Source organism: Mauremys reevesii, linkage group 3, assembly GCF_016161935.1.
Source record: "Mauremys reevesii isolate NIE-2019 linkage group 3, ASM1616193v1, whole genome shotgun sequence".
Lineage (NCBI taxonomy): Eukaryota > Metazoa > Chordata > Testudines > Geoemydidae > Mauremys > Mauremys reevesii.
In genome coordinates this window covers 178,101,313-178,128,390 of record NC_052625.1, presented here as the reverse complement: position 1 = coordinate 178,128,390, position 27,078 = coordinate 178,101,313, and the positions used below count along the sequence as shown (strand labels likewise).

At 44.5% G+C, this 27,078-nt stretch overlaps 1 protein-coding gene across 9 annotated transcripts in view; it reads right to left on the bottom strand.

Moving 5' to 3' along the window:
- Positions 1 to 27,078, bottom strand: part of ASAP2 (ArfGAP with SH3 domain, ankyrin repeat and PH domain 2) — a 175,336-nt gene that overhangs the window by 100,160 nt on the left and 48,098 nt on the right. For all 9 annotated transcript variants that reach the window (XM_039532006.1, XM_039531998.1, XM_039532005.1 and 6 more), the window contains exons 4-5: positions 14,810 to 14,884; positions 12,360 to 12,409 (exon numbers count right to left, since the gene is read on the bottom strand). In XM_039532006.1, the coding sequence (XP_039387940.1) occupies positions 12,360 to 12,409; positions 14,810 to 14,884 (125 nt within the window). The remainder of the gene's footprint in view (positions 1 to 12,359; positions 12,410 to 14,809; positions 14,885 to 27,078) is intronic.

Here is a 27,078-nt window from a genome sequence, read left to right as displayed (position 1 = left end):
TTGGCACTGTAGGCAGAGTAGCCTGCCCATACACAAGCTGCTGCCAACAAGGGAAACTAGATGGGTGGGTTTCAAAACTTCAAACATGAGAGCAAGTATCCAAAAAACGTTTTTAAATCTCTCAATTTCAACAGTAGCCCATGGAAAATAATGAGAGAACTGAATTAATTGAAATGTGATCAGGTCTACATCAACAACTCCTGGCATCTGGTTTGCTCACTGAGTACAAATTTGAACCTAGGTTTTCCAAGAAGATCTATTATACGAAACTACCAGGCAATGAAGCAATTACATTTTAGAAAGAAACACAAGGGTAATAACCCCAAAACACAACAGAAAAACTATTGAATGCCATTACAAAATATTTTGTAGTTCGTTCTAGTTTATTCAGATACAGGGAGGGGAAACCTTACACACACAAAAAACCCAAACTTTACACAGTGTCAATCAACTGACCATAACAAAGAGGCAGGTGTTTGCACAGCTACCATGCTGACACCTTCTGCACATGCACATGTAGACATTTGCACTTAGTTTAAAATCAACACACTGCAACCCATTCAGGGAGCAGCAGGGTAAGACTAATCTAAAATGAGTACAGATCTGCACAGCAGACAAGAAAAGAACAACTCTGTATGAAAGGGCAAGATGAAGGCCTATAATGAAAAAGTAGCTATGTAGATATGTCTTATCCAGTTTTCACAGTATGTCACTATTAATTGTATTTTTTTTCCCTAGTTTCAGAGTCAAAGTTAGATAATTAGATAACTAGGACTTCTAATACTCTTGAAAAGTTTATTTTGCCTTTTAGAGCTCAAATATGAGAAAAAGCAGGTCGCTACTTAAAGGATTTTACATAGAAAAATCACTATTTCAAAGGAGTTAATTGTTCTTTTGTTCTGACACTGACATGGATATGAATTTATGAAAAACTAGAGGAGATAAGCTATTGCAACAAAAATGGACATCCATTCTAACTTCTAAAGACCACATTTTTATTACTTTTGTAATAGAGTTGAAGATACACTATCACTTGTATTTCAAAGGCTATTTCCTTTTTATAAAACTCATGTTATACCTTTCCATCACTGACAGGTCCCCATCAATCCAGTCTCACATTTCAGTCTGACTCTCCAACATCTCCTCTTGTATGACTTGCTCTTTACTTAAAAGTTCAAAATGCTTCTTCCTCTCCTTGTATTTTCTATCACTATTGACACCACCACTATCCAAACCCACAGTCTATAAGTCATCTTCAGCCTGTCCCTCTCTTGTCCTGCACATATAAGTGGTCATGTCCAAATCTTTCCCCTTCTTCCTCAATAATATTCAAAGATCTATGCAGTCGTATTTCCCATTTTAAGAACAGGGACTCTCACTCAAAATGGAAGAAATGTTTAGCGTGACCACTGTACAATACTGGAAATAGAAACCTTTAACTAACCTTTTACTGTAACTGTTGCTCTTCAGGATGTGTTACACATGTTCCACTGTAGATGCGTGCCCGCCCATTTGTCAGATTTTTCCCTCAGTGGTACCCGTCGGAGCAACCCGAGTGCCCTCTGCTACCCCATGCTACTGCACGCAGGTATAAATGGCACAGCTGGCCCTGGCACCCATCAGTTCCTTCCTACTGCTTAGATTCCAATAGAGAGGGGAAGGATGATGGATCATGGAATGAACATGTGCAACATATCTAGAAGAACAACGATCACGGAAAAATATTAGTAACTTTTTTCTTTGTGTGATTGCATGTGTCCATTCCACTGTAGGTCTCACAAGCAGTACAAACTGGAGGTTGGCTTGGAGTCTACTGGAATAGGGAACAGAGGATTACCCATCCAAACCGGGCATCGTCTCTGAATTGCTGAGAGATGGCATAGTGAGAGGCAAACGTATGGCAAGGTTGCCATCTTGCAAATGTCCAAGATGGGAAAGGCTGCAGAAGCTACCTGTTTGACTCTGCCAAAACTCTTCTCCGGGACGTCACATCTGTCAGCTGGTAGCATAATCGAAAACAAGTGGATATTCAAGAAGAGACTGTTTGGATGGACGCTGGACAGGCTTTCATTCTGTCTGCAATTGCGATGAACAGTTCCACCAAAGACCTAAATGGTTAGTCCGGTTCAGATAAAAAGCCAAAGCTCTTCTACCACCTAGAGTGTAGAGCTTTTTTTCATCTTTATGGGTATGAGGCTTTGGAAAGAAGATCGGTAAATAGATTGCTTGGTTAATGTGAAACCTGGAAACCTCTTCAGTAAGAAACTTCAGGTGAGAGCAAAAGTAAAACTCTCTCTCTACAGAAGACTATACAGGGAGATGATGATACTAGAGCTCGCAATTCCCCCACTCTCCTGGCTAAGGTAATGGCAACTAAATAGCCACTTTCACTAAAAGGTGTAGCAGGGAACAGGTCACCCGTGGCTCAAAGGGAGGACCTATCAGCTTTGCTAAAACTAGATTCAAGTTCCACGCACTGACAGGGTCCTGTACCTGTGGATATAATCTGTTGAGACCTTTCAAAAATCTGACAGACACAGGATGGTAGAAGAGTGAGCAGTTGTAAGCAGGAGGGTGGAAAGCCAACACAGCCATCAGGTGTACTTTGATGGAACTAACAGTTAACTACTGTTGTTTCAGGAACAAGAGATTGTTCAATATATGCTGGATAACAGTCCGGGCCATGAAAATGCCTTTTTGCCAGGAGCAGATGGAGAATCTTTTCCATTTAAACAGGTAAATACCCCTAGTCAAAGGCTTTCTACTATTCAGAAGCACTTCCTGTACTCCCTTAAAAATAAACCACTTCCAACTATATCAGCCATGAAGCATCCAGACAATCAGGTTGAAGGCCTTCAGGTTGGGATGTAGAAGGTGGCCATGGTCCTGAGAGACTATGTCTGTGTCTAGCAGGAGTGACAGTGGAGATCTGACCAATAAGGCTACTAAAGCTGAAAATCAGTACTGCTGGGGCCATGCTGGAGCTATGAGTATAAGGTGATCCTGGTCTTGTTTGATTTTGGGGAGGAGCGGAACCAGAGGGGAGGCATATAGCAGGCCATTTGATCATGATAATAGGAAAGCATTTGTCAAAGAACCCAGGCTATAACCCAGCTTGGGAACAAAAGTGATTACATGTTCTGTTGGCCTCTGTTGCTTCTGTGGGAGTTCCCCAGAGCTGGAAAATTCATCTGGCAATATCTGGACAAAGCGATCAGTCATGGTGAATGATAAATAACCTGCTTAGGTGGCCTGCCAGAACATTCTGCATCCCTGGAAGGTGGATCCAAGTGATGTGTGGAAATCACCAAGGAGAATTGCTTCTTGGCACAACTGCATTGACTGGGCTTCTTCTTGCTTATTTACATAAAACCTGGCTGCTCTATTGTCTGTTAGCACCAACAAATTATTTTGTTCAATGTGTGGAAGAAACACTATACAAGCCAAATGGACGGCTCACAATTTCCTTACATTTATATGTAGCTTTAGATCCTAGGCAGACCAAAGAGCTTGTGTCAGCAGCACACCCAAGTGATTCCCCCCAATCTAGTTCCAATGCATCTGTAACTAAGGTGAGCATCTGTTCTGGAGCAGCAAAGCGAAGTCCAACACAAACACTGGAGGGTTCCGTTCACCAGTCCAGACAGGACAAGACCTGATTTGGTACTTGGACCACCATGTCCATATGATGAGAGTTTGGTGACTACACCAGTACTAACCAACCTTGTAACTTTCTGAAGTGCAGTCTGGCAGTACTGCACTAGGTAAGTACTGTGTTTTATATGATGTCTGGAATGTGCCTGTGACATTGGAGCACTACCATAATACAAATCAACAAGTAAACACTACACACTACAGCAAGTCTATGGTGCAAGAGCTGATACATTAATATCTAATACACCACAACAGGGCTGATCAAACTGACATGTGTGGGTGAGATTTGGCTCACCACTTTGTTAAATATGGTCTGCCTGCTGGAAGTCTGAGCAGTTTTTCTCACACATGCATTCCTTCTCCATATGCTCCCTCTGCATGTCTGCTGTTAGTGTGTAAGCACGTGGGAGAAGCAATGAGAGTGTAAGGAGGGAAAAAACACAAAGAAATCAAAAACAAAAAAGGAGCCTATGCTCCACACTAACCAGGTCTAGCCAAACAGCCATAATTTGACCAGTTCCACTGTCATGTATTAGAGGTATCATGAGCCCAGAAGAACACTGAACTCAGGGCCTGGCAGGTAAGAAAAAGGAACTGGTTTTAAATAATTTACATTTAAAAAAAATACTTGCAATTTATAAGGTTACATGAGAAGTTTCCTAATGACACAGTCTGAAGATAGTGGGTTTTTTAAACCAGTAATTATTGGTCTTTAAGAGTGTAATCTATACATATACAAGTGTGCTTCTTGCTAGGAGCGAGGATTCACAATGTAATGGAGAGACTGCGAGACTCATCAAGCCCTCGGATCGCTACCCCTTCCTGCTTCTCCATGTGGGAACCAATGATGCTGCTAAGAATGACCTTGAGCGGATCACCGCAAACTATGTGGCTCTGGGAAGAAAGATAAAAGAGTTTGAGGCGCAAGTAGTGTTCTCATCCATCCTCCCTATAGAAGGAAAAGGCCCGGGTAGAGACCGTTGAATCGTGCAAGTCAATGAATGGCTACGCAGGTGGTGTTGGAGAGAAGGCTTTCAATTCTTTGACCATGGGATGGTGTTCCAAGAAAAAGGAGTGCTAGGCAGAGACAGGCTCCACTTAACGAAGAGCGGGAAGAGCATCTTCGCAAGCAGGCTGGCTAACCTAGTGAGGACGGCTTTAAACTACGTTCACCGGGGGAAGGAGACCAAAGCCCTGAGGTAAGTGGGGAAGTGGGATGCCGGGAGGAAGCACAAGCAGGAGAGCGCAAGAGGGGAGGACTCCTGCCTCATACTGAGAAAGCAAGATGATCAGTGAGTTATCTTAAGTGCCTATACACAAATGCAAGAAGCCTGGGAAACAAGCAGGGAGAACTGGAAGTCCTGGCACAGTCAAGGAATTATTATGTGATTGGAATAACAGAGGCCTGGTGGGATAAATCACATGACTGGAGCACTGTTATGGATGGATATAAACTGTTCAGGAAGGACAGGCAGGGCAGAAAAGGTGGAGGAGTTGCACTGTATGTAAGAGGGCAGTATGACTGCTCAGAGCTCCAGTATGAAACTGCAGAAAAACCCGAGTGTCTCTGGATTAAGTTTAGAAGTGTGAGCAACAAAGGTCATGTTATGGTCGGAGTCTGCTATAGACCACCAGACCAGAGGGATGAGGTGGACAAGGCTTTCTTCCAGCAACTAACAGAAGTTACTAGATCACAGGCCCTGGTTCTCATGGGGGACTTCAATCACCCCAATATCTGCTGGGAGAGCAATACAGCGATGCACAGACAATCCAGGAAGTTTTTGGAAAGCGTAGGGGACAATTTCCTGGTGCAAGTGCTGGAGGAACCACCTAGGGGCAGAGCTCTTCTTGACCTGCTGCTCACAAACAGGGAAGAATTAGTAGGGGAAGCAAAAGCAGATGGGAACCTGGGAGGCAGTAACCATGACATGGTCAAGTTCAGGATCCTGACACAAGGAAGAAAGGAGAGCAGCAAAATACGGACCCTGGACCTCAGAAAAGCAGACTTTGACTCCCTCAGGGAACTGATGGACAGGATCCCCTGGGAGAATAACATGAGGGGGAAAGGAGGAGTCCAGGAGAGCTGGCTCTATTTTAAAGAATCCTTTATTGAGGTTGCAGGAACAAACCATCCCGATGTGTAGAAAACAGTAAATATGGCAGGCGACCAGCTTGGCTTAACATTGAAACCCTTGCTGATCTTAAACACAAAAAAGAAGCTTACAAGAAGTGGAAGATTGGACAAATGACCAGAGAGGAGTATAAAAATATTGCTCAGGCATGCAGGAGTGAAATCAGGAAGGCCAAATCACACTTGGAGTTGCAGCTAGCAAGAGAAGTTAAGAGTAACAAGGTGGTTTTCTTCAGGTATGTTAGCAACAAGAAGGTGGTCAAGGAAAGTGTGGGCCCCTTACTGAATGAGGGAGGCAACCTAGTGACAGAGGATGTGGAAAAAGCTAATGTACTCAATGCTTCTTTTGCCTCTGTCTTCACGAACAAGGTCAGCTCCCAGACTACTGCACTGGGAAGCACAGCATGGAGAGGAGGTGACCAGCCCTCTGTGGAGAAAGAAGTGGTTCAGAACTATTTAGAAAAGCTGGACGAGCACAAGTCCATGGGGCCTGATGCGTTGCATCCGAGGGTGCTAAAGGAGTTAGCAGATGTGATTGCAGAGCCATTGGCCATTATCTCTGAAAACTCATGGCGATCGGGGGAGGTCCTGGATGACTGGAAAAAGGCTAATGTAGTGCCCATCTTTAAAAAGGGGAAGGAGGAGGATCCAGGGAACTACAGGCCAGTCAGCCTCACCTCAGTCCCTGGAAAAAATCATGGAGCAGGTCCTCAAAGAATCAATTCTGATACACATAGAGGAGAGGAAAGTGATCAGGAACAGTCAGCATGGATTCACCAAGGGAAAGTCATGCCTGATTAACCTAATTGCCTTCTATGATGAGATAACTGGCTCTGTGGATGAGGGGAAAAGCAGTGGACATGTTATTCCTTGACTTCAGCAAAGCTTTTAATATGCTCTCCCACAGTATTCTTGCCGGCAAGTTAAAGAAGTATGGGCTGGATGAATGGACTATAAGGTGGACAGAAAGCTGGCTAGATTGTCGGGCTCAACAGTTAGTGATCAATGGCTCCATGTCTAGTTGGCAGCCGGTATCAAGCAGAATGTCCCAAGGGTTGGTCCTGGGGCCAGTTTTGTTCAATATCTTCATTAATAATCTGGAGGATGGCGTGGACTACACCCTCAGCAAGTTTACAGATGACACTGAGCTGGGAGGAGTGATAGATACGCTGGAGGATAGGGATAGGATACACAGGGACCTAGACAAATTAGAGGACTGGGCCAAAAGAAATCTGATGAGGTTTAACAAGGACAAGCGCAGAATCCTACACTTAGGACAGAAGAATCCCATGTACTGCTACAGAATATGGACTGAATGGATAGAGAGCAGTTCTGCAGAAAAGGACCTAGAGGTTACAGTGGACAAGAAGCTGGATATGAGTCAACAGTGTGCCCTTGTTGCCAAGAAGGCTAATGGCATTTTGGGCTGTATAAGTAGGGGCACTGCCAGCAGATCAAGGGATGTGATCATTCCCCTCTATTTGGCATTGGTGAGGCCTCATCTGGAGTACTGTGTCCAGTTTTGGGCCCCACACTACAAGAAGGATGTGGAAAAACTGGAAAGAGTCCAGCAGAGGGCAACAAAAATTATTAAGGAGCTGGAGCACATGACTTATGAGGAGCGGCTGAGGGAACTGGGATTGTTTAGTCTGAAGAAGAGAAGATTGAGGGGGGATTTGATAGCTGCTTTCAACTACCAGAAAGGGGGTTCCAAAGAGGATGGATCTAGACTGTTATCAGTGGTAGCAGATGACAGAACAAGGAGTAATGGTCTCAAGTTGCAGTGGGGGAGGTTTAGGTTGGATATTAGGAAAAACTTTTTCACTAGGGGGGTGGTGAAGCACTGGAATGGGGTACCTAGGGAGGTAGTGGAATCTCCTTCCTTAGAGGTTTTTAAGGTCAGGCTTGACAAAGCCCTGGCTGGGATGATTTAGTTGGGGATTGGTCCTGCTTTGAGCAGGAGGTTGGACCAGATGACCTCCTGAGGTACCTTCCAACCCTGAGATTCTATGATTCTATGATTCATATTAAAATTGTTGGGAATGGCACCTCCTGGATGTAGAATCTTCTAGAAAGCAGTGTCTATTGGGGCCACTTGCCCCTCCTTATTGCTCCCCTTGTGAAGAACACAAGGGTATAAAAGGGAGGAGGAGTTCCAATTGCCTTTCAGTTCCTTCCCCAATTTTGGAATTCTTTAGCTGAGACGCCAAAAGAGGTGGGAAAAATGTGTGTATACATGTGAAGAATATGTAGAGATGACACACTTGAAGAACAATCTCCTTCTTTTATATGTCTCTGCGTATTCCCACTTGTGGGAGATTAATGTTTAGCACAGCACACTAGGAAGGTAGGCTGAGGATTTATAGGTGAACAAGAACTTCAAAACTGCCCAAACAGGCAAATCAAGAAAGTATTAGAAGAGTCCACAATTTCGCTCTCTACCAGATCAGACCTCACTGAGGGACAAATCTTTGTTTCAAGGACGTACAGAGCTTCAAGTAGCAGCTCTGTAAATCTACGAAAACTGCTGCTTTTGAATTAGCTGAATACCTACCAATATAGTCAGAAGAATGAACACCTGGGAAGACAAAAGGGTGTAAGAGCTAGCTAAGATATTTGTGCAGTTGTACAAGAACACAGTTCGAAGAATTTGCCTGTACATAGTTTCCCTTCCCCCCTTCGGCAAATCAGTCTTTGGTCTAAGGGAGAGAATCTTGTAGACCAAACACAGTTTTCAACTCCAGAATCCTACAGCATTCACAAGCCTAGAAATGGCTGGAGAACACGGTGCAGATCCCAAGCCACCACCTGGAAATATTAATTTAGATGGAAAGGGAGAAGAGAAAGGAATTCCCTTACAAGCATGTGTTATCTTCACCTTCTGTATCTTGAAGGAGCTGAGACATAAGTGGCTCAGGTATAAGTAGTGCCAAGATGGGATAGTTGTAATCAGTCTTAAGGAGGCCACAGATGTAACCTGGATAAAGGTATATCACAGTTACAGTGTAAAAGGAACCTGTCTGTGGACCAAAGTCTAGATACAGACACAAATGCATGAATGCCCTGATGTCTGAAACAATCATGTGAGTATAGCAAAAACACTGTGCTGCTTAAATAGGAAATAATCTTGTGGATACCCCTCATTAGTTGGGCTAATAATACAGGGTTGGAGCTAGTCCTGTAGAAAGAGGCAATATGATACCAATGTCACTATGTAGATAACAATTTTCATGTGCTGAGCGACCAAGGAATAGCACTACAAACCAACAATTCCGAGCAACCAGTGTTTTCAATCTCACTTGATAATCCCAAATTTACAAGCTGAAGTGCTTTCACACAGGGCATTGTCACTACCTGCAGATTCAAGCTCAGGTAAATTTACAAAAACATGAAAACACTTTTGAGCTGCACCTGAAACAAATAGCCTGTAATGTTCAAACTGAGGAGGAAAATCCAAAGTCTTTCTGGCACTGCAGTAGAATAAGCTCCAGAACTAAAGCATCAGAAACGTGGCATCAGATGGCCCAATTCAACCTGAACTGAGTCCTTTGCTACCAAGGCAGTGTGGTCCCAGCAGCGGCTGCCAATTTTTTTTTTTATTATTATTGATGTATTTATTTGTTTTAAACTGTTGCTCCTTGAAGCTTGGGGGATATCAACATATAATTGATTGTACATAAATAGGACAAGCATTCAGATACAGTGATCCACCATCACAATATTAGAGTGGACTTTAGAGAAGCTTTTTATAGCCTGTCTTCCAAAACAAAGCATTGAAAATAAAATTTGAAACCTAGATGTCTCTAGGCAGTAACAGCCTTGGACAGTTTCAAAATCAGGCCATCAGCACCAGCTTTGAGGTCTGAGTCACTTTTAGAACCAGTAAGTGTTGTGACACTGAAGGAGACATAACAGGCACTGGAGCTACCTCAGTCTCAGTATGGGAAAAGTTTTTTCAAGATTTCAGAACCAGGGATGTCTTGGCACTCAAGAACACCTTGTTTAGGGAACACAGCTGAAGAATTTCGTAGCTGACTAAGGCCATTCTGGGTCCTCCTCAGAACTGTCAGCCTGAAAATTTGTCAGTTCTACTGATTTCATCTGGAGGGACTCCCACAAAAGGAATGCCTAGAGCCTCAGTCAACTATGACTGAGGACTCTGGGAGTAAACCACCATCTCTGAACAGTTTAACATGTAACTACGCATCTGACAACTGGAGAAACTCTGGGGCACAATGCCAACATTTAGGGATCAGGAGACTACGGTGCCACCTATAAAAACCAAAATCAATGATGCCAGGTTCTCAGAAACAGTCTCAGTCCATCTGTGAACCACTTATGTTAGACAGTGTCACAGCATCAGATTCTCCTGATCCTGTGTTGCTGGATATTCAATATTGGACTGCTCAGTATAGAGTTGATGGTGCCAGAAAATCAAGGGTGCTGGATATTTGGACTCAAACTCAGCTACCCATGACAAATCAGGCAACCTTAGTGATGCTGAAATAAGGTATAACACCTCTTTAATAAGTGGCATGTCAGAGAAGTCAGTTGTGCTGGCACCGGACTTGGGCAAATCCACCAACCTCGGTATCATTGATACTAGGCACTAAATCACTTTAACAAATGGTTTACCCACGATAACAGAGGTGGAGTCTAGGCACCGAGTTATGTTGACTCAGATGGATCTTATGGCCATTTCAGTTGGATACACGACGTCAACTAAGGTTGACTTTAGTGTCACTTATACTCAGCACCATGCCACGTCAAGAAACTGGCTCACCGGAGTAAATTGTGCCAGATCCACGGCACTTGACTCAGTTGACCCAAAAGGATCTGGGGACCTAACTCCAGTTATACCAGGGGTAGGCTACCTATGGCACGCGTGCCGAAGGCGGCACGCAAGCTGATTTTCAGTGGCACTCACACTGCCCGGGTCCTGGCCACCAGTCCGGAGGGCTCTGCATTTTAATTTAATTTTAAATTAAGCTTCTTAAACATTTAAAAAACCTTATTTACTTTACATAGTAAAGTAATAGTTTAGTTATATATTATAGACTTATAAAAAGAGACCTTCTAAAAATGTTAAAAATGTATTACTGGCACATGGAACCTTAAATTAGAGTGAAGAAATGAAGACTCGGCACACCACTTCTGAAAGATTGCCGACCCCTGAGTTATACTGATTCTGATCCACTTCAAGCACATGGTATACCTGCCAACAGTATCAAAATCTTGGCACCAGATTCCGACAACACAGACAGTAGTGGGAATGATACTACCGTGGACAACATGCAGTGTAAATGTAGCCACATCGGTCCCAGAATATTAGAGAGACTAGGTGGGTAGGGTAACACATTTACTGGACCAACTTTTGTTGGTGAGAGAGAGAGAGAAGTTTTCAACCCAGACAGAGCTCTGTGTGGCTTGAAAGCTTGACTCTCTCACCAACAGAAGTTGGTCCAAAAAAAGATATTACTTCACCAACCCTATCTCTCTATTTCATCAAGTGGGTCCATAGCGCTGGATAATAGCCACTGGATGGATCTGGGGGTGCCCATAGTGTTGGAATCTCAGCACTGAACAAGGTCAACCTCAATGTCATATCAGCATTGATAGAATGTCAGCACCAAATGACGTCACCCCAAAGGGGTCCAGAAACCACAGTGCCAAGTCAACTGCCAGAATTTCAGTGCCAGGACCAGTCAGGTAAGAAAGGGAGAAGGACATAATTAAGCCAGGCACAGAGCCACTTGGGCTAGCGGATGTCCAGAGTTGATGCTGGACTTACATATTTCCAGATTTAGTTGACTGGGCCTGTGAAGTCCTGTCCCACCCCACAATAATCAGTAGGGGCTCAAGAGGCATCCTTCCCACTTCTCTGGACTGCTCAGACTCAGCCATGCCAGACTCACACCTTCTTTGTTATTCTAAGTAAATAAACTGTATGAAATGACTAACAATCAAACTAACTAAACTGAAAATGGTCCATGAAAAGGCAGAAGGAGGCAGGAAAATAAAAAATGACAAATGCTAAGGACACTATATGCAATCCAAATTCACTGCACCTTTAGTAGTTTAAGAAGGAATTAAAGGGAGGTTGGGGCCACTTGCTCTTTTATACCCTCAGAACCCTTCACCAGGGGAGGGAGAAAGGGGGCAAGTGGACCCCAGTGGACATTGTTCTCTAGAAGATTCCACAGCTCAACACCCGGAGGTGCTCAAAGAACAGTACCTCTCCCCATATGCAGTGAAGGGGGTAATAAAGGTGGACTGGTTATGATTGCTTTCTAATGGGAACATTATTAAGCACACAAGCTTACCAAAAATGGAACACATTTTTTAACCATCATTGCCATAGCACAATAAATGACAATTAACTTAATTCATAAGTTATATTATCAACTACAGAATTCTAAAACAATTTTTCCATAGATTAGTATTGTGCACATGCCTTGAAAGAAATTATGCTCAGGATCTCAGGTGGGGCTAGAGGTGTTACAATAACATAAACCACCACCACCTCTACATTTCAAATTATGCTCTACACTTTTATTAAAAAGGAAATACATACACTTTTGTTTCATAGTCCTTCCAAGCCTTATCAAAAGGTTTTTTCAGATCCTGTCAACATAGGAAAAAGACATTAAACATGGCTAAGTATTTGCTTCAAAAACACAGTAGATCTAATCACCCAGGCCCAGCCACTGTTGTGGGTGCTCAGTACAGGACTGACAGGGAACAAGGAGCCCTTCCTTTCCCCCTCCCCCTTTGTGAAGCTCACATAAGAGCTGGGCAAAAAGAGATCAGGTGTGTGTAAGGACTGCTTCCTAACTACTACGCCAGGAGCGCATAGCTGCATGCAGAACAGATTATGGTGCAGCCTTCAAAAATAACAAAACAAAAAAAACCACCAGCATGTGACAGTGTGCATGCTCTCCCTGCATAGCTCAGAAAGGCATCTGGCCTCTAAAACTTCCCTTGAGGCAATTCAGCTCTGCACCACCTGAAAGTCTTTTGCCTAAATGGTACAATCAAGTCTTTAGTGGGAATAGGATTGGGCCCTATTGGCCCAAATCCTGCATCCTAACTCAGATGCAGAATTTCCCTGGACTTCAAGAAGAGCAAACTAGAGGATTTGGCTCTGAGCACAAGATAACTTGGATAAGTGCTTATTTTTACAAGGCATTCAATTGTTTTATTAGCATCTAATTTGCTCGATGATCATGATTATTACATGATTAGAGAGATCAGCCCATTATAGATCAAACCACACACTTCCTTAAAACAATTATTTATGAATTCCATATTCATAATTATTCACTTAAGCATCAGACCAAGGCGACAGCATTGTAAAGACTGAGGGCCCAGTCCTCCAAATACTTAGCATCAATGACACTACTCATATGAGTAATGCTACTCCCTTGCATAAACATTTGGAGGACTGCTTAGGAAACCATCAGCATAGCACTTTCAAACCATTAAAGAACAAAGACAATACTTTCTTTTTTACTCTGCTGCATTTCTACTTCCTCCTTTTTTACCTGTTTATAACATTAACAGAACCAACGTATACAGCAGAGTGCATTGTAATAAACTGATTTTGCACTTGAACAAACACCAAATCAAAGGTGAGGCATGAAAAAGCAATGTACTGCTTTGTACAGTGTGCTGCTATGCACGGTATCCTAAACTATATGAATCCTGTGTCTCATTTGTTTGTGCAGGTTAGTCGTGAAAATAAAAATCAAATTATTTCATCTTATTAAACATACCCAAATATTACACTGAAATGGAATGGTCTCAGGCAGTCAAGAATACAGGGATACAAGAAAGTCTCTTGTCCCCACATTAACGCCTTGATTCTGCAGCATGCTTAACTTTATGTACTGTGAGTAGTTCCATTGTCAGCTGGATCAACTACACACAATGCATAAGGTTAAAACACTTGCTAAGTCTTTGAAGGATTGGGACCTCAGATCTCTTTCTCAATTCAGTTATGAAAGAAGGAAAACAAAAATATGCTGCAGTTATTGACTTGTTGTGCAGGAACGAGTTAGAAAGAGGTAAAAGGGGGAGGAAAAGCTGAGATAACTAGAAGGAGGATAAAGGGTCTGACCATTTTTGTCTATTTTTTTAAAAAGAAGCATTGTACCTTTCTGCAGTTTACAGCCTATTTTATAGGATTTTTGTTCTGTTTTTTCCCCCTTTAATTTAAAAATTTCAGAACAATTCCTTCCAGTTGCTTCCTCACTGTTCACTAATAACCAGTCCCTAAGCTAAAAAAAAACAAACTCCTAGGCCATTGGCTTAGAAATTTGTTACAAAAAACGCATCAGCATTAGGGTTCTAAGTTTATTCAACTCAGGACACAGTTATTACCTCAGGCAGGACACATCCAGACGATATTATTATAACATTTTTCAGCTACTGGTTTAAATTCTATATTTATTCATGCTAAACAAAAAGTTTCACCTACTCAAGTGTAAAGCTCCAAATAAATTTACAATGCTATATAATGTTAATAGTAATCCTTTTAAATTAAACACAAGTTCTTAAGCATCTCTCTCCACGTATTTTATCTGAGCTCTATACAATCCTTGCAGTCTTCTACCACAGCTTCAAGATTATTACACCTTCTGAAGGAACTCTGTCCTTTGGTTTTGTAGTTAACTACACACTATACTATAGCTAAGCCACAAGGGCAAAGAAGTAACTCAGTTCACAGCTGATGTCAAGGGCATCCCTTAGTTACCGGGTAGTGAAGTAGTATACTAGCATATGGGGGTAGCTATGTTAGTCTGTATCCACAAAAACAACAAGGAGTCCAGTGGCACCTTAAAGACTAACAGATTTATTTGGGCATAAGCTTTTGTGGGTAAAAAAACCTCACTTCTTCAGATGCATGGAGTGAAATACATACTAGCATATGTATTTTTTCAACTAAAATTAAATTGGTACGTTAGCCATGTAGATTTGTACCAAAAATAACTTTATAAAAACAGAAATAAATGATTACCATACCCCTTTTACTCCTTTTAGGTCTCCCTTAAGCAAACTGTCCAATGGAAAAGTGATTATGTTGTTCATATTCTGAATCTGTAACAAAAATTTAAGTTACTCTTTAGTTAAAGATTTTTAACATACTATAACGAAAAATGTACATTCTTTGGCTTCACTCAAATATTTGAAAAGTTTTAATTTCTCTTCCTAATACTGTTTAGTAAGTATTTATTAGTACAACCAACAATCAAAGATACATGCAATATGACTGAACCTTAGAACGCATATCTGTGAACACTACCAAACATACAAAGTATCTGTAGATGGAATGGCAGTAAGCACAACATCCAGTAGAGATTGCAAAATGAGTCCATTAATTTCTGCACTATCTGCTTTTTGTCTGTTTAAATTATAATAATATATTTTTTCTACATTTAATATATTTCAGCCTATTATTGCTAATCATCTATTTTCCAATCTCTTAAACCACATCAGTATAGACTTATGTGTATGCTTAACTTTAAGTACAGGAGCAGTCCTACTGAAGTCAATGGAACTACTTAACACACATAATCAAACATACATATCAAATCTTTGCAGGACCAAGACCTTACAGATTATCAATTTAACATGAGAAACTGTCACCCTTACTCATGTTGATTAGTGCCTTATGCTGCAGTATCCCAGCAATATAAATAGGAATTACTAACAGAGTAAGGTACTATCCTACATAAAGGAGGCAGAATCTAGCCCTTTGAAGATTGCTGTTTCATATATAATATACGTAACATGCATTCTTAAAGGGGTAGGTTTTCAAGGAAGTATGCAGGAACAATTTATTTTTAAACAGAAAAAATATTAATTTTGGAAAAGGTACTAAAGATTTTATGATGATGCAACATTTAAGAATAAGCAAAATATCACAGGGGGAAAAAAACATTTCATTTAGAAAGAAAGGAGAAAAGACAGCACAATTTTGGATTTAAATACCATGCCTTTAGCCACATTCACATAACATTTTGATTAAACAAAATAACTAAAGCAAGAAATAATGCTGTATGACTGTGGGTAGCAGATACCAGTAAACCTCTATGAAGTGTTTCATCTCATCATATGATTCAGGCACAATGTTCAAGCTGTGGGCATTATGTTAAATTTTTAACTTAATACAAATATACACATTGCATTGAGAGTAAGAGATGGTGTAACAGAACTGCATCAATGAGAAAGATTAATTTATGTTAACATATGAAGAATTTTTTAAAGGAAGATTTCCCCACCCCATCCTCCACCCACAGAAACCAGGAAACACACAGAAATGTGTACAATGGGTGGGATTTTCAAAAGTGCTCAGTGTATACAAAGAACTTTATATCACCTAGTATCAAATCCTACAGTCACTTAAGCAGTGCTAACAATCTCTCAAAAGAGTCCCACCTAGTTTTCTGCAGCCAGAAAGAGGAAGATACAAATAGGAACCTCAAGAAAGGAGTCTGAAGCAGTATAATTGCAGAGAAGGGATTCATTTCCAGCCCAGAACAGTACATATCAAGAGTTACCATCTATCTAATGGCTCTTTGGTGGCTTAAGTGAAATGATCTCAGTGGTCCCAATACTGTCCTCAGAGGGCAGCTATGCATGTAAAATAAAAAAAAAAAAAAAAAAAAAAAAACCATCATCATCGACACACTTGGCACTTACTGAGATAAGCCTCAGAAGAGAGGCCAAAGAGTAATTAGGCCTGAAGATCTGACTATACCCTCAAGCCTAAAGATGGTTTATTCGCCGGGCGGGGGAGGGGGATGAGGAAATGAGGTACATTGGTGGCAGCACATACATTTTCACTTGACCAATCACATTGCATCTTTTCTGTGGCTCAAGGTCATTTAGTCTCAATGACTCAGAAGAGCTCTCTTTTTATGTGAATTAATTTCACATGAAAAATAAAAATTGGTAGCAGTAATGTTTTTACATGGATTAGGGACATGGTGCTGAAAATGATTTGTCTGCTCCACATTAACTGCTAAGGCATGGTTAGCATTCCATCATCTACACATCAACATAATTGTGTTCAAACATGACGAAAGGGGAGGCTACTTACCTGTAAACTGGATGTCCTTGAACATGTGTGGTCCCTATCTATGTTCCACTGAGGCCTGGTCTACACTACGCGTTTAAACCGATTTTAGCAGCATTAAACCGATTTAACGCTGCACCCGTCCACACAACGAGGCCCTTTATATCGATATAAAGGGCTCTTTAAACCGGTTTCTGTACTCCTCCCCGACGAGAGGAGTAGCGCTGAAATCGGTATTACCATATCGGATGTGCATAGTGTGGCCGCAAATCGACGGTATTGACCTCCAGGCGGTATCCCACAGTGCACCATTGTGACTGCTCTGGACAGCAATCTGAACTCGGATGCACTGGCCAGGTAGACAGGAAAAGCCCCGCGAACTTTTGAATTTCATTTCCTGTTTGCCCAGCGTGGAGCTCTGATTAGCACGGGTGGCGATGCAGTCTCAAATCCAAAAAACAGCTCCAGCATGGACCGTATGGCAGATACTGGATCTGATCGCTGTATGGGGAGGCAAATCTGTTCCATCACAGCTCCGTTACAGAAGACGAAATGACAAAGCACTTGACAAAATCTCCAGAGGCCACAGCAGGGACTCAGCACAGTGCTGCGTGACAAGCGTAACGGAAAGCCAAAGAATCAAATGGATGCTCATGGAGGGAGGGAGGGGTACTGAGGACTCCAGCTATCCCACAGTCCCCGCAGTCTCCGAAAAGCATTTGCATTCTTGGCTGGGCTCCAAGTGCCTGAAGGGTCAAAAACATTTTCCCGGGTGTTTCAGGGTGTATGTCGTCAATTTACACCCTTCACCCCCCTCCCCGAAAGAAAAGGGAAAAAAATAGTTTCTTGCCTTTTTTCAATGTCACCCTATGTCTACTGCATGCTGCTGGTATACGGGGTGCTGGAGAGCTAAACAGCAGCATCCTCTCCCCTCTCCCCGGTGGCAGATGGTACAGTACAGTAGGACTGGTATCCGTTCTTGTCATCAGCCCGTGAGTGCTCCTGGCTGGCCTCAGGTGAGGCTGGCCGGGGGCACCTGGGTAAAAATAGGAATGACTCCCGGTCATTCCCAGTAGATGATACAGAACGGCTGGTAACCGTCCTCATCATAGCAACTGGGGGCTGAGCTTCATCAGCCCCCGCCCTTCATGTGTAAAGAAAAGCTTCTGTACTGCCTGGACTATCATAGCAGCTGGAGGCTGCCTTCCCCTCATTTTATCTCACTAACAAGTCACTGTTTCTTATTCCTGCATTCTTTATTACTTCATGACACAAATGGGGGGGACACTGCCACTGTAGCCCAGGAAGGTTGGGGAAGGAGGGAAGCAACGGGTGGGGTTGTTGCAGGGGCACCCCCCATGAATGGCATGCAGCTCATCATTTCTGCGGGGTCTGACACGGAGCAGCTGTGCTCTCTGGTTCTCTGATACACTGGTTCTCTAATACACTAGCCCCATATTCTAGGCAGGACTGATTCTATTTTTAGATACCATAAAGGAGGGATTGACTCGGGGAGTCATTCCCATTTTTGTCTTTGCGCCCCCGGCCGACCTCAGCCAGGGGCACCTATGACAACAGCAGACAGTACAGAACGACAGATAACCATCATCTCATTGCCAATTTACAATGGCAGCAGACGGTACAGAACAACTGATAACCGTCTCTGCTATCATGCAAAAGCAAATGAATGCTGCTGTGTAGCGCTGCTGTATCGCCTCTGTCAGTGGCATCCAGTACACATACGGTGACAGTGACAAAAGGCAAAACAGGCTCCATGGTTGCCATGCTATGCGATCTGCCAGGGCAATCCAGGAAAAAGGGCGTGAAATGATTGTCTGCCGTTGCTTTCCCGGAGGAAGGAATGACTGACGACATTTACCCAGAACCACCCACGACAATGATTTTTGCCCCATCAGGCACTGGGATCTCAACCCAGAATTCCAAGGGGCGGGGGAGACTGCGGGAACTATGGGATAGCTATGGAATAGCTATCCACAGTGCAACGCTCCAGAAATTGACTCTAGCCTCGGACCATGGATGCACAACGCCGAATTAATGTGCTTAGTGTGCCCACGTGCACTCGACTTTATACAATCTGTTTTACAAAACCGGGTTATGTAAAATCGGAATAATCCCGTAGTGTAGACGTACCCTCAGAGTTATACATGCACACCATGTTCAGAGCTGGAGAATTTGAAAGTTGCGTCCATTGGTCCAACTGCCTCTCCAGTTCCTTCTCCACCATGAATCAGATAAGATCGAAAGCAGAAGGGAGGGAGAGCAGGTAGTGGAATACAGATTAGGATCACACATATTGAACAATTTCCAGTTACAGGTAAGTAACCTCCCATTCTTCTTTGAGAGATGGTCCCTACTGTATTACACTTCAGGCGACTGACAAAAAGTACTTAAGTAGGATGAGGGTGCGAGCATATAGATGGTAAGGCTGAGCAGAGTACCACAATCCCAAATGTGGCATCAGCAGAAGAGTCCTGGCACCAGGGCATATCTGGCAAATGCATGAATGAAGCCTCATGTGGCTGCTTTACAGATACCCAGAAGTACCTCCTGAAGAGATGCCACAGTTGTTGCTTGCTCTCTGGTGGAATGACTCTTATACAACGGCAGATGGGAGAGGAGGTTCGACAGCTGATAGAGTAGATTGCAAACACAGATCCATTTGGAGATTCTCTGGGTGGAGATGACGTGCCCTCTGACTCTTTCTACTATGATGATGAACAGTCTCAGGGATTTTCTGATGGGTTTTGTTCCCTGAAGGTAGAAGGCCAAAGCCTGCCAAATGTCGAGGGAGTGGAATCTTCATTCCTCTGTGGAAGCATGTGGTTTTGGGAAGAAGAGCACACAGGTTAATCAATTGGTTATGGTCAAATTACAAAACTAGTTGGGGCTGAATTTGAGATGTAGACACAAAGAAACCTTATCCTTATAGAACATAGTGAACAGAGGATCTGCCATCATTGCTCCAAGTTTGCCAACCTCTTTAGCTGGGATGATGGTTACAAGGAAAGCAACCTTCATGGAAAGATGAGATTTGAAGCAAGAAACTAAAAGGATCAAAGGCTGGGAGGCGGGGGGCTTTGTGAGTACTGAGAGAACAAAGTTTAGGTCGCACTGGGGAGTCGGCTTCTGAATATGAGGAACCATTCTTATTAGGCCTTTCCACTCCAGAATTTATTGGTCTGAGGATGTGAAAAGATTGAGTAGCCCTGAGAAGGTGGATGGTATGAACTGATTGCCACCAAGTGGACTCAAAAGGAGCTGACGGACAAACCTGGTGTCTTCAAAGATAGGACCCAGTCCAAGATGAGAAGCATATTTGTATTTCTAGGGAATGCCACTTTGATAGGCCCAAGAAAAGCACTTCCAATTAATTAGGTAACATTTTCTAGCAGAGTCCTTTCTGCTATTACAGAGGATGTCTCATATGACTATGGAGCATGAATGTTCTAAGGATGATGCCCCATCCAAATACCAAACCCTGAGGTGGAGAGAACATGGATTGGGGTGCCTCATCTTCCCATTCCACTGGGTCGGGGGCTCGGAAAATGTTGGGAAGATGATTGGTGGTCGAGATGACATGCGTAGGAGGTTGAGAAAAAGACGGTTACTCATCTTTGTAACTGTTGTTCTTCGAGATGTGCTGCTCATATCCATTCCAATTATATGTGTGCGCGCCGCGTGCACAATCGTCGGAAGATTTTTACCCTAGGAACACTCGGTGGGTCGGCTGAGGCACCCCCTGGAGTGGCACCCTTTGACTGGCACATAATACTTCTCCGCTCTTTGGGGGGCAGAAGCGCAATGGGCCTAACTGGCTCCAGTATGGCTTCATTAATGGGAAGAGTTATACTATTGCGTCCAGATAAATGGAGGATGTCTAAGAGTTTGTGTAGGGAGTCCTGGATCTCCTCAAGAGGAATCTGAAACTCTCCAGCAACAGTGTGGAAAAGGTCCTGGAACTGCCTGAAGCCATCAGTAGGGGAGAGGGAAGGAGAAGAGAGGAGGACATGTAGGAGTCACTGCTTCGTCTGGGGATGAAGATGGCAATCTTGCTGTCCCTGGTGGAACTGCCGGATCCGTAGCATCATGTTCCTCTTCTGTTGGCTCTGGAGGCAGATCTGAGCCTCCCCTTAAGAGGGGAGGCAAAAGGTGACTTTGTGGTATATTGGATAGACTCTGCAGCGAGGTTCTGCCTCAAGGCCCACAGTAGAGCCAATGGAGGAGTCAATAGCTGGTCACGAGTGCCCCCATGGCATGGGGTACCAGAAGCTCTGAGTCACAGGAGGTTGGTCCCAAAGTGGCGCAGGTCTTTTGGGTGGTGGAGGACACATAGGGTAGGGGGAGAAAGATTCATCGGGTGGTTCACAATCTCACAATGAAAAGAAGGCTGATTCCAGTTCCAGTGGCGGTACCAAATGTGCTGTTGGAGGGGAGATGTATTCTGCAGCTGGGACAAGTGATTCCCTTGGAGGTGATATTATCTCCTTGGAGACAGATGGAGGAGGGGATTCCAGAACTGGGAAAGTGAAAATGTCCCATGGGATGGCAATGGATTCATCTCTCTCGTGTAAGAGGGGTTCTGCTTACCAAGCCATCAGACCCAGCAAGGAGGATGGTATTTGAAGTTGACAGAACTCGGTCCATTACCAATGGAACCCATTTTGGGGCTTTCTTGTTGTGCCTCTGAGATTTAGGACAGCTTAAGTCCTTCTGGGCTGAGTGGATGGTCTTGCTTACAGTCAAATCCAGCCTCATTGAAGTAGATTTACAGGAAGACTTCATCTCATGCTTATGAGAGTGCTTTCTGATGAGACACCCCTCCACCCCGTGAAGATAGATTCTCCCACAACAGAATTGGACTTTGCAGCTGGATGCGCACTGCTTCTTGAATCATGCACATGTAATGTGGGGGCGGGGGAGGAGAGTCCCCGGCCTGGGTCCAATTGGAACCTCATAGCCTTCTTCATGAGGCATTTGTGGAGACAAAGTTCCTGCCTTTATTGGGCACGCTGGGGAACAATCAGCAGATACCACACCTCGCTGCGACATGCGCTTCCCCAATCCTCGCTGATTGAGAAGGATCGCGGGCAGGAAGCACAGAGTTTGAAGCCTGGTGTCCTGGCTATAGTTTGGTACCCGAACGGAATACGGGGCGTATGTGGGGGGCGGGAGGGGAAGGAGTCGCCTTGGGAGCCTAATCTAACACTAATAGATGTATGAATCACTAAAGTTTAAAAGCTATTAAAACTGTTAAAGCTATTTACAAACTAGATAATTCTTATTTTGTAGAATGAAGCCAAAGCTGTGGACACTGAAGGTTCTGACTCAGACCAAGTGGCAGTGAGAAGGCACTAGACAGGCGGTTGGTCCGCTCCACCCTTTATCCCCTTAGACGAAGGCACGAGGTAAGCCAGGGTATACGTGCATACCAATGGACAATACTTTCAAATTCTCCAGCTCCAGACATACAGTGTGCATGCATAACTCACAGGGGAATACAATAAGGACTATCACTTGAACAATTCTGCAACCCAGACAAACCCTTAAGGGATAAATGGAGAAATGTAATGAACACGAACCCCAGATACAGCTGAAGACTTCACAAGGAAAAAAAGACACAGAAAGGCTACGAGAGAAATCACATATTTTTGTTAGGATTTTATTCTATGAAATATCATCATCATCATCCTACATCTAACCTAGCAAGCTATGCTTTCATAGTCTAAACCAGTGGTCACCAACTGGTCGATCGTGATCAACTGGACAATCCTGGAGGATCTCCCAGTTGATCGCAATCTCTGGCTGCGCAGCACGGCTGCCACTAAGACAGGCTCCCTGCCTGCCCCAGCCCCACTCCGCTCCTGGAAGTGGCCAGCACGGCCCCATGGTTGGGCGGCAGGGGTCTCCCTCCACACGTTGCTCCTGCCTGTAAGCACTGCCCCCACTGCTCCCATTGGCCAGCTCCCATTGACCAGGAATGGGGAGCTGTGGCCAATGGGAACTGCAGGAGCGGTGCTTGCAGAGATGGGCAGCACACAGAGCCACATGCCGCCTGCCCCCCCCCGCCCCCAGGGGCTACAGGGCCGCGTTGGTGCTTTCCAGAAGTGGCGTGGAGCTGAGGTAGGCAGGGAGCTTGCCTTAGTGGCAGCCACGTGGTGCCACCAACCGGGATCCGCTGGAAGTAAGTGCTGCCCGGCGGGAGGCTGCACCCCAGCCCCTGGCCCTAAGCCCCCTCCTGAAGCTAGCACCCCATCCCCCTCCTACACCCTGAACCTCAGCCCTGAGCCCCCTCCCAGAGCCAGCACCCCATCCCTCCTCCTGCCCCCTCCCAGAGCCAGCACCTGTACCTCCTCCTGTATCCCAACACCCTGCCCCAGCCCCAACCCCAGAGCCAACCTCGTATCCCCTCCTGCACCCCAACCCCTGCTCCAGCCCCCTCCCAGAGGTAGCACTCTGTACCCCCTCCTGCACCCAAACTCCCTCCCAGAGCCCACATCCCCTCCTGCACCCCAACCCCCTGCCCCAGGCTCAGCCCAGAGCCCCCTACAAGATTCACCTTCTCACTACTGTATTCTTCAGTGAATCAGAACAGAAAACTCTTGGCAGAAACCAACATTTAAACAAAGAGCACAACAGAACACTGACTGTCCTTCAAAACAGTTCTGACTGCTTTCATGAGCAGTGCATAGGTCCAATGGATGTTGTGAAAGTAGAATGAATTATATTACAAAAATAGATAGGATTAAAGAAATGCTGTCTGTATAGGGATCCCAGGATCTGGCATCAGGAATCTGGTCAGGTAATTATATCTGTGTTTTGTCCGGACTGAGGACTGTCCTGTCTCTGTGTCTATCCGTCCTCTCTGTGGAGTGTTTGAGTCGAGGCAGTCCCGCCCGGGCCTTTTTGTGTGTGGCACTGAAATTTCTTCTTGTGTGATTGGTGTAAAGTCCTCCTGTATGGTAACCAGACGCCTAAGTCGGGCAGAAAAGATTCAAATGATAAGTTAAAATCAATAGACAGCCACCCACGCCCCCAGCTCAGGAACAACCGTCACCAGATTTCACTCGCACAGAGCTCCTTTCAATTGTAAAAGGCTTTTCCAAAGCCCGGGAAAATCCTACCAAATTTGCAGAGGAATTTTTGTTAGTATGTGACACCTATGAACCCTCTGAGGCAGACCTCAGACACTGGTCCTGATACTGATTACCGAAAAAAGTGTAAAAGCGAGCTAAAAATCTATTTGAAGCCATCCTCAGGTATGGACTCCTAAAACCAACTGGATGGTCATAAATGGCTAACTGACATTTTTCTGCAACATTCTGGTATACAACAGCCAGACAGAAATGGACAGGCGCGCCTGGGTGCGCGCTTGTTAATGGCCCTACCTGCTATTGGCAATATGCTAAAACGAATAAGTGTTGGGTGGGAGACTGAAACCATGGACAAATTGCAAACAGTGGCAGAGCATTGCCAACGACTTTAAAGGGAAAGGAGGAACAATCAGCTCAACAGTTAATGGCCCTGCAAATACAGCATTATTCAGGTTATGGGGATGTTTGTAATTACTGTAAACAGCCGGACAGCCTTACTTTGTCTCACAGCAATGATGGGATGAAATTTTACTCTTTACTACCACTCACCCTACGGGTGAGTGTGTGTTAACTATCAATGATCTTTCTCTCCTCCTTTTTTTGATGATAGAGCTTCCTCTCTCTGCAGTTACTACTACTGCTGCCTGCGTTCCCCCTCGCCGAAAAACTGTGTCCGCTGTGGGCATTACGGGAGTCCTTGGTGGGATCTGTTATGTAAGCTTGGCTGCACCATATACTGTCTCCCTTCCACTCCAGTCCACTCTCAAACCCCCCCCCCCGCTTTCTCAATACCCTTTAAACCCTGAGGCAGAGGCTGGCATTGTATCCTCCCAGTTCGAAAAGCTGATGGCAAATCATGGCGATTTGTTCAGGACCTCGAGCCATTAATCGTATTGTCATACCCCGCCTTTCCTGTTGTCCCAAACCCAGCAACAATTCTGGCTTCTATCCCACCAGCTGCAACTCATTTTACTGTCGTTGATTTGTGCTCTGCTTTCTTTTCTGTTCCGGTTCACCCTGACCCAGTACCTCTTTTTTTTTTTCTTACAAGGGACAGCAATATACATGCAAAACTGATTCTTTAGTGCTCCTTACTGCCTTAGCAAACAAAGGTCACAAGGCTTCTGCTCTAAACTACAGCTCTGTCAAGCCTCTGTCACATACCTTGGTTTTCTCCTCTCCCAGGGTTCCTATGCTCTCTCCCACCCGTGTCCAGGCTATCCTTAGCTAGCCCCGACCCCTGCCCCCACGCCAGGTCGAAAATTTTTGGGCATGCAGGAACTCACTCTCTCTCTGCCCCTATCCCATGCCATGGCCCCTGAAGCAGACTCTGCAGGCTGCCAGACTATTCAGTTCTTATCAGGTGCACGGAGAAAAGAACCGCCCAGTAGCTTTACAGCGTACACCAGCACCCTCTCTCCGCTCGCCTTACCCGTTGTTCTCAGTTAAATGCCCACTCTCTCTTCCTTGTCTAATGATGGTGATCCCCATGACTGTCTTGCAACTGTGTCTGCAGTCACTGTCCCGCGCCTGACCTTTCCGATGTCCCTCTCCCTAACATACGTGTGTGTTGTCACTCTCTGAAACCCTGAAGCTGCACCTTCTTCTGTGACTCAGCACAAGTTGCTGAAATTAGTCCCCTCACCCGTGCCTGCTTTTTGGCGGAGGGGACCTCTGCCACCATTTCTGCCCTAGCTATTGTTAAGTTGCCTGCCTGGGCAGATGGCAGCAGATACTGTTGTAGTAGTAATTAACATTTGATGCTGCTAAACTAAATGCTGCCTGCCATAGAACCTCCCCAGATGCATTACCCTCACCCCTACCAGATTCTGCCCCAGAAGCCGAAAAAGACTCCTGGTCTCCTTTTGGCGTCGCCTACTGGTGCTTTGTGGCTCCCTTTTCGGAAAGGAGGGGTGGTCTCTGTATAAGGGGGTGGGATGGGGGCCCCATTTCAGCTCTTTGCAGCCCGCCACTGTGCCGCCTGTACCACTGTCAAAAAGCCACAATATTGTAAAACTGTAAAAGTGGCGTTTATTTTCTGGTTGGATTGAAGCTTTCCCTTCGCAAAGGGCTGATTCACTGTCTGTCTAAAAATGTGTGTTAAATCATATTATGCCTGCCAAGGAATTCCTGCCACTCTGTCTACCACCCACAAAGCAGGTGTGGGAAAGGCTAATGAAACTTAAGAATAGAGAAAAAGCTAAGATTTGTTGCCTCCACAGGGTTAAGCTGCCAGCAGCTTTTACCAGCAGCCCTTATGGAAATGCGATCCACTCCATCCCAAAGACATAAACTGAGTCCCTTGAAATTGTTATGGGGGCCCTATGCGAGCTGTGGCTACCATTACGCAAGTAATGCAAGCTGTAAGTCATCATCAGGTACTGCTTACTACCCAGACGGCTGTTAATACATGTTCGCAGTGTAAGAAGACACCTCCAACCAATCATCACCTCAGACTGCGCAGAGTCAATTTTGACTCCAGAAGAAGACGCAGAGGAACAGCAAGCAGAGACAAAACAAAAGCAAGGCCCACCAAAAGAAGCAGTAGTGAGCCTAGCCCTTGCCTCCAACACACACTGGGTGGCGCCTGTTCCTCGGCTGCTGGTGTCTTAAGGTCTGTCACTGGTTGGGTGTGTAATGGGACAGGAACCTGGGATCAAACAGAAAATAATACAATCTTTCAATGCCATACAAACACTTCATTTGTAGACACCTATGTAATAAATGGATGATACTGCATTACCAGCTAACTGGTCAGGTATCTGTTATCAAGATGCCATTGGCGTTCCCTTATCCCACTTGGGGAGTAATACACCATGCAAAACAGGTGGCCCTTCAAAACCGTCAGGCATTGGACATAGTGCTGGCGGCCAAAGGAGGGACCTGTGCACTCATTGGAAAAGAATGTTGTGTGTATATAGAACAAATCGCATATCTTCCCCATGAAGAGCCGTTTCTCTTGGAAGTGGCTAAGCAACCTGTTCAATTTAACTATCCTGTTTGGAATCCTAGTGATTTTTGTATGTTTTCAGTTAATCTCCTGTTGTATCCAAAATTGTATAAAATATGCCACCCAGGTGACTGCCCCAAAACAGAGTACT